At 43.7% G+C, this 16558-nt stretch overlaps 1 protein-coding gene across 1 annotated transcript in view; it reads left to right on the forward strand.

The window, feature by feature from the left end:
* Positions 1 to 16558, forward strand: part of CIST1 (colon, intestine and stomach enriched 1) — a 139373-nt gene that overhangs the window by 85364 nt on the left and 37451 nt on the right. Inside the window, exon 3 of the mRNA XM_082243506.1 lies at positions 13071 to 13178. Coding sequence (XP_082099632.1) covers positions 13071 to 13178 — 108 coding nt within the window. The remainder of the gene's footprint in view (positions 1 to 13070; positions 13179 to 16558) is intronic.

The raw sequence follows: 16558 nt of genomic DNA on the forward strand, positions 1-16558 counted from the left end.
ATTGAATTATATAGGAATATTCAATCTTTCTCAGGATTCATTTACTCAGGGATTCCGAAGTTTGGACTTTCACCTGATACCTTCCTTTTAACCCCTGATAAATAGTACAAAGTTATTGTACACTGGAGTTCCTATCCAACGCCTTATTTCTTATTCCTTCTATGGTTAAACCAGTTGTTTTATGTTTAAGGAGATCTTCTGCCCTCTAATGGAGAAAACGTATTATTACATCAAAAGTCTCAATACAGTAACAATCCTTTCATATACAAGAATTACATAGTTAAAAGCAAGTACATACACTAGCAACATGACTCTTAAACTACTATCATTAAATTTAAAAGGTCTGAACAGCCCATACAAGAGGAAAACACTTCGGTCTGAAGCCCTAAAACTCAGCAGTGACATCATTTGCATTCAAGAAACCCACTTTGCAAAAGATAACCTACCAAAATTCAATCACCCAAAATTTCCTTCAATTTTTGCCTCTAACAATATCAAAAAAAGAAGGGAGTTAATATTGCAATTAAAGACACTGTACCATTTCAACTAATAGACCAAAAAAAAAGGACAATCAAGGAAGACATATCATTCTAGTTGTATCTATTGACAACACAACCTACACAATTATTAATATTTACGCTCCCAACAAAAACCATCATCAATTTCTTTGGAAGATCATAATGAAAACTAAGAAAATTCAGAAGGGACACCTCATCTTATGCGGGGACTTCAACGCACCACTGGATCCTATTATGGACACCTTCAAAAATGCTCACTTATCTAGAACTGGATTAAACACCATCTTTTCCACAGAAGATCTGTACGATCCCTGGAGATGCCTCTATACTACAGAAAGGAACTATACATTTTCCTTGCACGTTCACAAATCTTATTCTAGAATAGATTATTTCATCACAGACAAATCTCTACTCCACAAAATTGTAAATGCAAGTATTCATAACATAACACGGTCTGATCATGCACCAATCACAATTGAAATCAAATCTAGTCATCCTAGTGCCAATATTACCCTATGGAGAAACAACACCTTTATCCTTTCTCAAGATAGATATTTGTCTGTACTGAAAAACAATATTGAAGAATTTTTTGCATATAATGATAATGATTCTGTGAACTGTACTACACTATGGTGCACACATAAAGCCTATGGGAGAGGGCTACTTATATGTAGCACCCTCCTAGATAGGTGCTAGGTAAAAGGCATTGTTTTGCTCCATCTCCTTATCAGGGGAGCCTGATCAGTAGTTTTGCCTGTTACATGTGTCCATGTGTGATTTACTTGGTCTGAGGGAGTGTTCCCACTGTATCCAATAGAGGAGCCCGTTGGACAGTGGAGGAAACCTAGCCAGTGACACACAGACTTTTATGGCTATCCCAGTGGGAAGGCACAAGAATGGTGCATCCTGGGATAGGCTATAAAAGCCAGGGGCACATGTGACAGGGTGTCTTTGGGTGGGAAGCTAGGTCCCTGGAGGAGGGTGACATTGGTCTCTCCTTCTGTCAGCAAGGAAGGTGGTCACGGGCAGTCGGCCTACTGAACAGGAGTGTGGTGCTGAGCCAGAAGGTCCAGGATACTGACAGTGGAGCTGAAGGCAGAGTTACCCAGGAAAAAACAGTGTCCGTGAGTACTGGGAAGCTTGCCAGGGGTCTGCCCAGGAAGCAGACCACTCCAGTGGAGAGTCAGTGCACAGGGGCTAGCACACACCGCAAGTAGAGAAAGGGGGTGCCAAGGTAGGACCCTGAAGGTTCAACACAACAGGATCACATTTACTATCTTCACCGCAGTATCAAGGTGAAGCAGCGGCCTTGCTGCATTCTACAGTTAGTGTCCTCAACATTTGTGCAGAGTTCAAGTTGGAGTATCCCACTCATCTCTTTTCCCATCCAAGGTCAAATAAAATACAAAAACCAAATCCCCCGGACTGTTTTCTGACTGAGCCGAGAGTTTACAAGTTGTTGCTAAGGGTAACCCAGGGGAATCCGTACACAGCAGCTCCCAAGGGGGCAGTGCTACATATACAAATGGCCGCCAGAGAGAAAAAGAACAAGTCAAATACTATAAACAAATTACTAAAAGATATAGCTAAACTGGAAGAAACTCATAAAAAGCACCCTAATAATTTGAACCTAACACAACAACTTGGTAACCTTAGATCTGAATTACGCTCTGTTTTAATAACATATCATGATAAATACCTAAATTGAATTACTTCTCCCAAAGCAACAAAGTAGGGAAGCTATTAGCCTCCCAATTACGCCAACATCAAAATAAAAACAAAATTCACAAGGTAACGCACCATTCCTCTGGGAAGGTAATTTACAACTCACAAGAAATTGTGGATGCCTTCTCACATTATTATAAATTGCTCTATAATGTCAAGAAGGATAAAAAGACCCCTTAACCCTCCTATAATATTATAACTACATTTTTAAATAAAATAAACTACCACAAATCGACCCTGATACCCTACAAATGCTCAATAAACCAATATTTTTGGGGGAAACTAAAAGTTATTAGAGCACTTACAAAAAAATAAATCACCAGGTATTGATGGCTTGTCAGGAGAATATTACAAAGACTTTGCTGACATTTTTGCCCCATACCTGACTAGTATGTTTAACCAAGTAACGAACTCTAAACTTTTCCTAAATAATTATTGGAAGCTATAATTATTACGATACCAAAGCCAGGCACAGACGCTTCATCCCCCCTGAATTATAGAGCTAAATCATTATTACGCACCTATTTTGTGATTCGGCACTGCGTGACTTTAACGGACAATTGCGTGGTCGTGTAACGCTGTACCTGAACAAATTTGACATCCTTTTTTTCCCACAAACGGAGCTTTCTTTTGGTGGTATTTGATCACCTGTGCAATTTTTTGATCATGCGCTATAAACAAAAAAAGAGCGACAATTTTGCAAAAATAACAATATTTTTCACATTTTTCTATATGTAATTCCCCCAAAAAAAATGTAAAAATCTAAATTTTTTAACATTTTTGGCCAATTTGTTTTCTGCTACATATGTTTGGTAAATAAAATCGCAATAAGCGTATTTTGATTGGTTTGCGCAAAAGTTATTGCGTTTACTAACTAAGGGAAAGATTTTTGTCATTTTTGTTGTTTTTTTTTTTTAACGAGCAATGGTGGCGATCTGCGATTTTTTTTGCGGGACTGCGACATTGCGGCGGACAGATCGGACCCTTGACTGACATTTTTGACACTTTTGGGGGTACCAGTGACATTACTACAGTAATCAGTGCTATACATATGCACTGTTACTGTAAAAATGACACTGGCAGGGAAGGGGTTAATTTTATTGGAGAAGGAGGGGCTAAGTGTGTCCCTAGGGGCGTGCTTCTAACTATGAAGGGATGTGGCTGTTTGTGTAACTAGAGAGATATACGATCCTACATAGCAGGATCGTATAATCTCTGCAGTTACACCAGGGAGAATGACAGGTGGCTTTGTTTACATTAGCCGCCTGCCTTTCTCCCTCTGTAACGGACGATCCGCCGGTCACACGCACGGGTGTGTCCGTAAATGAACGGGGGCGGGAGCGCGCCTCCGGCGGCGCGTGCTCGCCCCCTATTGGCTCGCAGGCGAGTGATGGACCCATACGTCACTTTGCCTGCGCGGGGCTGACCGCCGCAGTATATGTACTTGCGGCGGTCGGCAAGAGGTTAATAACCATTACATCCTCTCTTATAGGCCCCCGACCAAGTTGGATTTGTTAAAGGAAGACAAGCCCCAGATAGCACCAGATGAATGGTGAACCTAATCAATCAAATTAATACTAATAAATACTAGTTAATACATCTCTTCTTCTAACTAGATGCTGAAAAAGCATTGGATAGAATGCAGTGGGAATATATATCCATGATGTTACTAAAATTTGGGTTTAATGGCTTTATCCATTTGGCAATAATGTCATTATGCACACAGGCCTCGGCAAAAGTATTCACATCAGGCACAATCTCTAAAAGCTTCAATTTAACGAATGGTACTAGACAGGGATGCCGATTATCCCCTTTCATTTTTTCGTTAGCAATAGAACCACTAGCAGAATATATTTGCTCAAATCCTGAAATTAATGGTATTAGTGTTGGCCACTTTGAACATAAAATTGGTCTATTTGCAGATGATATTATTCTTACCGTTAACTAATCCTTCATCTTCACTACCTATAGTCCAAAAACTACTTGAGAGCTATGGTGAAGTATCACACTATAAAATGAATCAAAACAAATGCTTTGCTTTACCAATGAACTTCTCTAAGGAACTTTACTATAATCTGCTTAGTAATTATGGCTACAACTGGGATGAGGATTCAACATCATATCTAGGAATACATCTTACCTATCCACCTTCCAAATTATATGAAGTTAATTTTCCCAACCTTGTAAATCAAATCAATGAAGACTTACCAAATATGCAGAATATACAACTCTCATGGGTAGGGAAAATTGCTGCATTTAAAATGCAAATTCTTTTCAAAATTCTACATTATTTCAGATTCCTACCTATCCCAATCCCTTCCAAATTTCTTACACAGATAAACACGAAACCTAAAAATTTAATCTGGAATGGGAAAAAATCTAGATTAGCGTTTTCAGTATTGACCAGCGCTAAATCATCAAGTAGCATGGGGCTACCAGTCATCAAAGATTATTATAATGCCTCCTTACTTGATCAGATGAGAGTCTGGTTTTCCTCACCTGAAGATAAACTCTGGCTAAATATTGAAAAAGAGATTACTTTAGACCATGATTTAGCGGCTTTATCTATTGCAAGTTATGCTCTTCCTTTAACCCACCAAACTTATTGAGTATCAATCATCAGTATCTACACAAATGGCATGGAAACACATTTTATCCAAAACCAGAAACATGGAAAACAGATCCAAAGTATCCACTACAACAATACTTTTAGATTACTGAAAAATATGCTTCTCTTTTTGTGACTGGATCCAACAGGTTACCACATTTATAACAATCTACCTTTCTACAATTTAAAAATATAATTTTGAACAAATTTAATAAATATTCAAGGTTGAAAAATTTCTATTCCAGTAAACCTATAGAAATACCTACTGCAATTCGGCATTACATGACCAACTATAATGAACAGCCTTTTTTTTATGACTTGTTATCCCATTCAAATGACAGTAAAAGCTCACATATGAATAAATTAGAAGTATATCTAAAACAAGAATTCTCCTGGAGTCAATGGCAGAAAGCTATACAGATTGCAAGTAAAGCTTCCTCTTGCATTGAACCTTGTGACAACACACAGAAGATTTTAAATAGATGGTACTTACAGTATCTCACAAAAGTGAGTACACCCCTCACATTTTTGTCAATATTTTATTCTTTTCATGTGACAACACTGAAGAAATTACACTTTGCTACAATGTAAAGTAGTGAGTGTACAGCTTGTATTACAGTATAAATTTGCTGTCCCCTCAAAATAACTCAACACACAGCCATTAATGTCTAAACCGCTGGCAACAAAAGTGAGTACACCCCTAAGTGACAATGCCCAAATTGGCCCCAAAGTGTCAACATTTTGTGTGACCACCATTATTTTCCAACACTGCCTTAACCCTCTTGGGCATGGAGTTCACCAGAGAGCCACAGGTTGCCACTGGAGTCCTCTTCCACTCCTCCATGATGACATCATGGAGCTGGTGTAGGTTAGAGACCTTGCGCTCCTCCACCTTCCGTTTGAGGATTCCCCACAGATGCTCAATAGGGTTTAGGTCTGGAGACAGGCTTGGCCAGTCCATCACCTTTACCCTCAGCTTCTTTAGCAAGGCAGTGGTTGTCTTGGAGGTGTGTTTGGGGTCATTATCATGTTGGAATACTGCCCTGCAGCCCAGTTTCCGAAGGGAGGGGATAATGCTCTGCTTCAGTATGTCACAGTACATGTTGGCATTCATGGCTCCCTCAATGAACTGTAGCTCCCCTGTGCTGGCAGCACTCATGCAGCCCCAGACCATGACACTCCCACCACCATGCTTGACTGTAGGCAAGACACACTTGTCTTTGTACTCCTCAACAGGTTGTCGCCACACACGCTTGACACCATCTGAACCAAATAAGTTTATCTTGGTCTCATTAGACCAACAGGACATGATTCCAGTAATCCATGTCCTTAGTCTGCTTGTCTTTAGCAAACTGTTTGCGGCCTTTCTTGTGCATCATCTTTAGAAGAGGTTTCCTTCTGGGACGACAGCCATGCAGACCAATTTAATGCAGTGTGCGGCGTATGGTCTGCGCACTGACAGCCTGACCCCCCCCACCCCTTCAACCTCTATAGCAGTGCTGGCAGCACTCATACATCTATTTCCCAAAGACAACCTCTGGATATGACGCTGAGCACGTGCACTCAACTTCTTTGATCGACGCAATGTGATTTAGGACTTTAGCGCAAAATGGTTAATACACCTGTGTTGGGCCAGAGTGAAAGTTCTGTGCAAAGCCACCTCCCATTTCCGCAAAAATATTATTTTATTTTTCTCTTCAAGGAGTGCAGAAATTGTACTAACTATTGCTCTTGCTCTCAGAAGAAGCTGTAGTTCATGTATAGAGAGTCAAATGTATGTGGGTTCAGTATTAGGTGAGTTTGCAGAAAAAACGGTTAAAGTTTGGGTGCTGAATCTGAACACCATTGAAGTCATTGGGAGCTGAATGTTAAAATACAGCAATGGCATCCTGTGACTCCTTTATAGACTAGTTTACTTTTAAACCATTTTTTAAGAACTGTATGTTGTCATTTTCAGTTCTTCGGCCAAATGTTGCAGCTCCTGACATTGTTAAATGCATTCTAATGTAACAAAAAAAAAAAAAAAAACACTACTGGCCATGTTGTAGGTTAATGGGCATGGGATTACTAAACAAAAGGCATGTGAGGCTGGGCACAGCCCTGTAGGATTTTTTTTTTTTTAGGCCAATCCAAAATGAAAAATGTATTTTAAATCTTCTATTTAAAAAAAGAAAAACTACCACAAGAGGACACAGTTTTAAATTAGAGGGGCAAAGGTTTAAAAGTAATATGAGGAAGTATTACTTTACTGAGAGAGTAGTATATGCATGGAATAACCTTCCTGCAGAAGTGGTAGCTGCAAATACAGTGAAGGAGTTTAAGCATGCATGGGATAGGCATAAGGCTATCCTTCATATAAGATAGGGCCAGGGAATATTCATACGATTCAGATATATTGGGCAGACTAGATGGGCCAAATGGTTCTCATCTGCCGACCCATTCTATGTAAATAATTTACCTGGGGGGTAGACCTTAACCTGCCTGCGAACCTGCCTCTGTACAATGTACACAACCTAATACAGCAAAACTGACATTTTTACAAAGAAGAAAATGCTGTTTTATTTGTTACAGTATGACAGCTTTGGCCACTTGATTGTTTGTTTACAAGCAGCCACGGATTCCCTGCATCTTCAGTACTCTGCAAAAGTTTTAGGCAGGTGTGAAAAAAATGCTTTAAATTAGGAATGCTTTCAGAAATAGAAGTGATATTAATTTATTTTTATTAATTAATAAAATACTTTTGACAATAGAGTGTATATATGTTGTAAAATTCACATCAGTCCCTTCCTTCAAGGAGCTTACAATCAAATGTTCCTAACTCCCCACACCTTTTTTTTTGTGCGTGGGTCCCTGAATAACATGCTGGTAGGTTTGATTGATGTCTAAATTGACCCTTGTATGTGATACATACACATACAAGGGTCAGTTTAGACATGAGCCAATTAAGCTACTAGCATGTTAATCAGGGACCCACGCACAAATAAAGGTGTGGGGTTTTTGCTAAAATACATGCCACTCCCTTATTCTTGATGAGGGTCTGGTGTAGATGTTAAGGGGGACCCCTTGCAAGAATCCACCAGAAAAGTGTGGAGTCCATCCAGGCCCGGATTGGCTAATCGGGAGCACCGGGAGAATTCCCGGTGGGCTGGTCAGTTTTTCTGGTCGCGAGGGCCGTTGTCATGGCTTTGTCCCGGTGTTCTGGAGCTGGGCAAGCTGTCAGGTCACTCATAGGCGACATTTCCGGCTGTGAAAACATGCTGCGGGATCGCCCTCCGGCTAGCAGGGCACTTCCTTGTGTCCAGTGGAGAGGGGAGGGGCCTCTGACCCAAGCAGCTAATCACCTTCTCTCTTCAGTGTACAAGCAAAGCAATTCACTTGTACACTGAAGCCGATTAGCTGCCGGGGTCAGAGGCCCCTCCCCTCTCCACTGTATACAAGGATGTGACTTGGTAGCTAGAAGGAGATCCTTTGTGGGCATCAGAGCTGCATGCAAGTCGGAGCTAGCAGCGATTTCCCCTCCCTACTCCTTCTGGACCATCGGGGATCTGTAGTAGGATAGGCAGCAGCGCCGCGGTCCCCCCGTTCATGGCTCAGGTAGTGGCAGAACCTGCAACACACTCAGTGCTGCACCCAGTCTAGTCACCTGAAGTAAAAAAAAAAAAAATGTTGAATCTGCTGTCAAGTTTATAGTGCATGATCGTGTGCAGTGGGGTTTGGGGGGTACAGCGGGTAGCAGATGTGCAGGGGGGGGGGGAGTGTTGGGGGTACAGAGGGCAACAGAAGTGCAGGGGGGGTTGAAGGTACAGAGGAGAACAGATGTGTGGGAGGGTACAGAGGGGAACAGATGTGCAGAAGGGGAACAGATGTGCAGAAGGGGGTTTGGGAGTACAGAGGGGAACAGATGTGGGGGGGGGGTGGGCTTGGGGGTACAGAGGGGAACAGATGTGCAGAAGGGGGTTTGGGAGTACAGAGGGGAACAGATGTGGGGGGGGGTGGGCTTGGGGGTACAGAGGGGAACAGATGTGCAGAAGTGGGTTTGGGAGTACAGAGGGGAACAGATGTGGGAGGGTGGGGGGGCTTGGGGGTACAGAGGGGAACAGATGTGCAGAAGGGGGTTTGGGAGTACAGAGGGGAACAGATGTGGGGGGGTGGGCTTGGGGGTACAGAGGGGAACAGATGTGCAGAAGGGGGTTTGGGAGTACAGAGGGGAACAGATGTGGGGGGGTGGGCTTGGGGGTACAGAGGGGAACAGATGTGCAGAAGGGGGTTTGGGAGTACAGAGGGGAACAGATGTGCAGAAGGGGGTTTGGGAGTACAGAGGGGAACAGATGTGGGTGGGCTTGGGGGTACAGAGGGGAACAGATGTTCAGAAGGGGGTTTGGGAGTACAGAGGGGAACAGATGTGCAGAAGGGGGTTTGGGAGTACAGAGGGGAACAGATGTGGGGGGGCTTGGGGGTACAGAGGGGAACAGATGTGCAGAAGGGGGTTTGGGAGTACAGAGGGGAACAGATGTGGGGGGGGGCTTGGGGGTACAGAGGGGAACAGATGTGCAGAAGGGGGTTTGGGAGTACAGAGGGGAACAGATGTGGGGGGGGGTGGGCTTGGGGGTACAGAGGGGAACAGATGTGCAGAAGGGGGTTTGGGAGTACAGAGGGGAACAGATGTGCAGAAGGGGTTTTGGGGGTACAGAAGGGAACAGATGTGGGGGGTGGTCTTGGGGGTACAGAGGGGAACAGATGTGCAGAAGGGGGTTTGGGAGTACAGAGGGGAACAGATGTGCAGAAGGGGGTTTGGGAGTACAGAGGGGAACAGATGTGGGGGGGTGGGCTTGGGGGTACAGAGGGGAACAGATGTGGGGGGGGGGGTTGGTGGTACAGAGGAGAACAGATTTGTGGGAGGGTACAGAGGGGAACAGATGTGCAGAAGGGGGTTTGGGAGTACAGAGGGGAACAGATGTGCAGAAGGGGGTTTGGGGTACAGAGGGGAACAGATGTGCATGGGGGTTGGTGTTACAGAGGAGAACAGATTTGTGGGAGGGTACAGAGGGGAACAGCTACTGTACTTGCATTGAATTGGAAATTATTATATTTTTTGAAAAATACAATGAATTACAAGGCTGTAGAGAACAGTGCACAAGTTATTATAATAATGTAAAAATAATTACATTATTTTAATATAGTCAATCGTTAACTAAAGTGGGCCGGTCTAAGGCATGAAACTCCAGGGCTGAAAATGAGTCCCACTCCGGCCCTGAGTCCATCCAAATTACATAAAAGGCCTCTTGCTTCTGGCATAAATTTTAGGTGGGAATCCGATACAAATTTTTTTTTTAAATAAATCATGGGGTCCCCCAAGATATCCATACCAGACCCTTATCTGAGCATGCAGCCACGCAAGCCAGGAAAAGGCTTCATTTTTCATGTCAAGTTTGAAACCTTGTGCTCCTCTTTCCTCATAGTCTACACAATGGCAAGGGAAAACCAAAAGAGAGGTAATGTGCAAAGGAGCAGTTCTTTAGATCTATGTAGATTTCTTGTTCCCACAGCTGCTTGGCTGCTAGGTTGTGGGAACAGAACCAAAAAGCATCAGAGACAAGAAAAGCATTTTTCTCTCATGTTTATCTTCTTTCAGTTTTAAGCCAGATGCTTCTGAAATGATGTGTTTTCGCATAGACAGCTACTGTTATCTACATAACTCTTACTTTAAAAGGATTCTCTATACTTTTAACATGAAAACATGGCACGTGCATATCATAAAGATAAAAACATGTTTTGGGAGTACAAATACAAATCTTCCATCAGCAAGCAAAAAAAAAAAATGCACTTTACTTATTAAGTAGTAGTTTTGGAGTGGTCATGTCTTTTTTCCACATAAACTAGGACTTTACCATGGTCTGCCTAATTTAAAGTGGCCCAAAAGGCTAAGTACTGCTTCCACCCCTCTCCCTTCACTATGAGTTTTAGATACATTTTTTGGGGGGGGGGGGGGGGTAAGTGCGTACCTGGTTTTGACTGGTACCTGCTCCCAGTTCCCATCCCCTAGGTCAGTGGTCCTCAACTCCGGTCCTCAGGGCCCACTAACAGGCCAGATTTTAAGTATTACCTTGGGGAGATGCAGACTAGAGTACTGCCATCACTGAGCAGCAAATTATATCACCTGGGATGTATTTCAGTTATCTTGCAAACCTAGCCTGTTAGTGGGCCCTGAGGACCAGGGTTGAGGACCACTGGCCTAGGTGACCCAAGTGGAAGTTCAGCCCCCTCCTCTTGTCTGCAGCCCTCAGGGACACATCACAGGTCCCATATATGTGAACCCAGCCTAAAGCCAAACTCCAGGCAAAGAACAACAACCTCCCACCTTTCATTCCCACTACCCTGTAGCTGAATGCTGGAATGAAAAAAAAAAAACCTAAACCCTTTTTTGCTTACCTAAACCCACTGGGGTTTCAGGTCCCGGGTTCTTTACTTCTCTTCTGTTTTTTACTGGTGGGGTGCTTCTTCGGATGTCACAATCACTGCTTGCGTGATGTAGATCCACAAGAGGTGTGACATCATCACGACATGAAGGTGGAGGACCGGGACAGATAGCCTGCACATCTGGATAATAGAAATGGACTTAGGTGTGTTCGGGATCCCACCTGCCCGATCCTGCCAGGAAGCCAACACTGCACGCAGCTAATCACAGGCAGTGAGACATTTCCTAATCTGTGCAGATGAGGATCAGGAAAAGTCTCACTGCCTGTTATTAGCTGTGTGCAATGTTGGCTTCCTGGCAGGATGGGGCAAGTGGGATCCTGAACTCACCCGAGCCCATTCCTACTGAAAAAGTGGTGCTCACAGCAGGAAATAGAGCCGCAGTGGGACCAGGACGGTAGGTGAGTATATCTTTCTTCACCAGGTAACACAAATAATTAACCCTACATGATGGGTTAAAGGGGTGAGATGGGTAAATTTCTGTCTGTGGCTGGAGTTGGGCTTTAAGTACAATAAAAAAAAAAAAAATGTAATTAAGACATATATTATATAAAAGTATTTATGAGGCTAGGTATTGTCTGTTGTAAGATACAGAGATAACATGTTTTACTGAGAAGTAGGCATTTAAAGAAACATTTGAAATACCCAAACAATATGGGAATCTTGGTTGTGATGTCTAAGAATGAGTTATTACAAAGGCAATCTAATTCCTATAAACAAATCCATGAGGATGAGGCTGCACTGATAGGGCAGCATTGATGGGCACTAATAGAGGCACTGATGAGGCTGCACTGAAAAGGCAGCATTGATGGACACTAATATGGGCACAGATGAGGCTGCACTGATAAGGCAGTATTAATGGACACTAATAGGGGCACTGATGAGGCTGCACTGATAAGACAGAATTGATGGGCTCTAATAAGGGCACTGATAAGGCTGCACTGATAAGGCAGCATTGATGGACACTAATATGGGCACGGATAAGGCTGCACTGATAGGGCAGAATTGATGGGCACTAATATGGGCACTGATGATGCTGCACTGATAGGGCAGCATTGATGGGCACTAATATGGGCACTGATGAGGCTGCACTGATAAGGCAGCATTGATAGGCACTAATAGGGGCACTGATGAGGCTGCACTGATAAGATAGAACTGATGGACACAAATATGGGCACCGATGAGGCTGCACTGATAAGGCAGCATTGATAATAGTTGGCCACACCCACTGTCCAGATTGGGGATCCCTGCGAGGTGGTGTCCAGCTCGGGGCCATTGCTGAGCCTGTTCAGAGCTGTCGGTTCCTGCTCTAGGGACAGCTTAATCTAGACGTGCACCCAGCGGATGGAGGAGAGAGCTGCACAGGGCACACTTCCTGCCAGGGGCCCAACTCTGCCCCTGTCAGCTCCCCCAATCCACCCTTCATACTACTTTACAGCCCCTCGTCTGCTCTAACCCGCCCCTCACAGTCCCGCCCCTCTGCTCCTTTAACCTAGCTTCACAGTGCTTCCCTTCCCCACCCCTGACATTGGAAAGCAAGCGCGCAAATGGTGCCCCCGGCTGCTCCCCTTATTCTAGCCACTGGGGGTTAAAAGCAGCCCAGGTGCCAGTCCGCATTTTCTAGTCGACCTGGCACCTGGGGTTTGTCAATCCCTGTCTTTACCAATCGTCAAAACGTTTAAGCGATATTTTATTCAGGGCCTGGCAAGTTTATTCATGGATTTACCATTTGTGTTTTTGTGCAGCTACGAGCCTAACATCCAAAGGGATACAGACAGAATACACCAATAGTAATATTACTGCAACAAGTCCACATGCATCTGAACTTACCACTAATAAAACCAGCAGTACAGGTAAGGAATATTGCAAAGCCATTTGCCCCCATCGACACTTAATAACAGGAGGGCACAACATCAAGCATGCTGTATTTGTAAAATAAAAAAAGCCCTCCTGGCATTTACCTATTACATACAGAAGCATCTCAAAAAAATTGGAATATCGTCAAAAAGTTAATTTATTTCAGTAATTCAATTCAAAAAGTGAAACTCATATTATATAGATTCATTACACACAGAATTATATATTTCAAGCATTTCTTTATTTTATTTTGATGCTTATGGCTTACAGCTAGTGAAAACCCACAATTTATTATCTCAGAAAATTAGAATATTGTGAAAAAAATTTCAATATTGTAGACTCATGGTGTCACACTCTAATCAGCTAATTAGCTCAAAACACATGTAAAGGTTTCCTGAGCCTTTAAATGGTCTCTCAGTCTGGTTCAGTAGGTTAAACAATTATGGGGAAGACTGCTGACTTGACAGTTGCCCAGAAGACAATTATTGACACCCTCCACAAGGAGAGTAAGTCACAAAAGGTCATTGCTAAATAAGCTGCCTGTTCACAGAGTGCTGTATCCAAGCATATTAATGAAAGGTTGATTGGAAGGAAAATGTGTGGTAGAAAAAAGTGCACAAGCAACAGAGATAACTGCAGCCTTGAGAGGATTGTGAAGCAAAGCAAAGGGCATTCAAGAATTTGGGGGAGATCTACAAGGAGTGGACTACAGATGGTGTCAGTGCTTCAATTGTTACCACAGACGTATCCAGGACATGGGTTACAACTGTTGCATTCCTTGTGTCAAGCCACTCCTGAACTAGAGACAACGTCAGAAGCGTCTTACCTGGGCTAAGGAGAAAAAGGCCTGGACTGTTGCTCAGTGGTCCAAAGTCCTCTTTTTGAATGAAAGTAAATTTTGCATTTCATTTGGATATCAAGGTCCCAGAGTCTGGAGTAAGAGTGGAGAGGCACAAAATCCAAGTTGTATGAGGTCCAGTGTGAGGTTTCCACAGTCCATGATAATTTGGGAAGCCATGTCATCTGCTGTTGTTTTATCAAGTCCAAAGTCAGCACAGCCCTCTACCAGGAAATTCTCAAGCACTTCATGCTTCCCTCTGCTGACCAGCTTTATGGAGATGCAGATTTTATTTTTCAGCAGAACTTGGCCACTGCCCACACTGCCAAAAGTAACAATACCTGGTTTAATGATCATAGTATCACTGTGCTTGATTGGCCAGCAAACTCGCCTGACCTAAACCCCATAGACTATCTCTGGGGTATTGTAAAGAGGGAGATGAAAGACACCAGACTCAACAATGCAGATGGCTCTATCAAAGCCACCTGGGCTTCCATAACACCTCAACAGTGCCACAGGCCGATCGCCTTCATGCCATTGATGCAGTAATTCATGCAAAAGGAGCTCCGGCCAAGTATTAGGTGCATACTATACTGTATATGGACATAATTTTCAGTAAGCCAACATTTCTGTTTAAAAAATCCCTTTTTTTTTTTGGTCCTATGTAATATTATAATTTTCTGAGCTACTGAATTCTGGGTTTTCATTAGCTGTAAGCCATAATCATCAAAATTAAAAGAAAGAAATACTTGACATATTTCGCTCTGTGTGTAATGAATCTATATAGTATATGAATTTCACTTTTTGAATTTAATTACTAAAATAAACGTTTTGATGATATTCAAATTTTTTGAAATGCACATGTACAGTAACAAAGAAACATTGATTATACTGTAACAAAAACCAGCTTAAAAAAATCTTCTTTTCAGTTAATTGTAGCAACAGTAAACTTGTAATAAGATATACTGTATCAAATTGCCATATGTACACCACTGAATTACACCTGAATAGATAAAGCATACAGACAGAAACTGGTTGCCTCCTGGGATTGTTTCCCAGTACAGTCTCTAGAATTTACAAATTAGTGAAAAAAAAAAAAAAAAAACTAAAATCTTAAAGCGTATTGATGGTCAAAATGTAAAATGATATAATGATTTCAACATTGTAATTCAATTGTTTCTAGCCGCCTCCTAATAATCTGTTTAATCCTGAGGTTTTTAAAGTTGTGCATATTTAATTCCTTGAATTCTGTGACACGTATTTACTATGCCCTATGAGTTGGCATTGCTGTGTTACACACTTCACAAAGCCTTCCATCTGAACTAGAGATGCTGAAAGGAGGCATTTTAGGAGGTGGAGTCAGTACAGGAATCACTTCTTGCATGCAGCAATGTACCATGGGATATGTAGTCCTCCATGGGAATCCAGGAAGTTGTGGAAAAGAGATGAACAGCAGACAGGCAGCACTCCCAACATGAAAGTGGATTTTTTCAAGTAATCTTAAAAATTGAACTAAAGGCAAAACCTTTTTTCTCTGTCGCTCATTGACAGACGCAGGACTGATATCTTGATATCCGTAGGGTTATACTGCCCCCTACAGGAGTAGGACACTAGGCAGGAAAAAAGTTCTGGCCACACCTATGGGCAGTCCCAGGGGGTATTTCCTCTCTCTCCCTGCATAAGATGTCAGTTTTTTTCTGCCTAGTCAGGAGTAAGGACCCAAGTTCCTTGCTGGGATCTCTGGTCCTGGCAAGCTTTTTTAGATACATTTTTTTTAGTTAGCTTTTTTCTCCAGTTGTTCCTGTGAGATCTTCAAGCAATTATGCCGGATCTGGGCGACGGGCTGGATTTGAAATCCAGTGGTCACCTCAGCCGGCCTACGAGCGCGTGCAGGCCCTAGCTCCACGTTGGGTCGGCCGCGACATAGTCCCGCTGGACGGGGACTGGCCCGCGGGTTAAACGTCCCGCCGAGTCGCATACGACTGGTCGACGGCCGAGTCGCAGCGTCTCTTTTGGCCGACACCCCCCCCCACTGGGCGGCGAGGGGTTTTGTCTGGAGTGGCGCCCGCTCTGTTCCGGTATGGTGAGTAAATGTTTCCCCCCTGCTCCTCATGGCTGACTCTGGGGTGGACCCGGGCCCCTCCCTGGGACGGTCGGACCCACACTAATCTGGGTTCCCCTCTGTTCCCCTGTGCACCCTCCCCCTGTGGTGTCCCTCTCCCCCCTCCCTTCCCCCCTACGGGGGGTGTCTGTGTGTGTGTGTGTGTGTGTGTGTGTGGGGTGGCTAGCCGTTCATGCAAGCCGCTAAGGGGGCGGGGGGTGGGGGGGGTCCCGAGTGCGGACGGCTGTTGTGCAGGGGGCTTCCTCCCTGGCTTCCCAGGGCCTACCTGCCGATCGATCGTCTGTTAGTAGATGTGGGGCCCCCCCTTCCCACCACAGCGCGCGGGGCTGCCGTTTGTTTGGAGTCCCTCATGTGGCTCATGGGGGCGGCCATCTTGGTACACCCAGCTCGTTTTGTTTGCGGAGCTGTACAGCTGT

This window comes from Pelophylax lessonae (assembly GCF_965119305.1).
Source record: "Pelophylax lessonae genome assembly, chromosome: 1".
In the NCBI taxonomy this organism is placed as follows: Eukaryota; Metazoa; Chordata; class Amphibia; order Anura; family Ranidae; genus Pelophylax; species Pelophylax lessonae.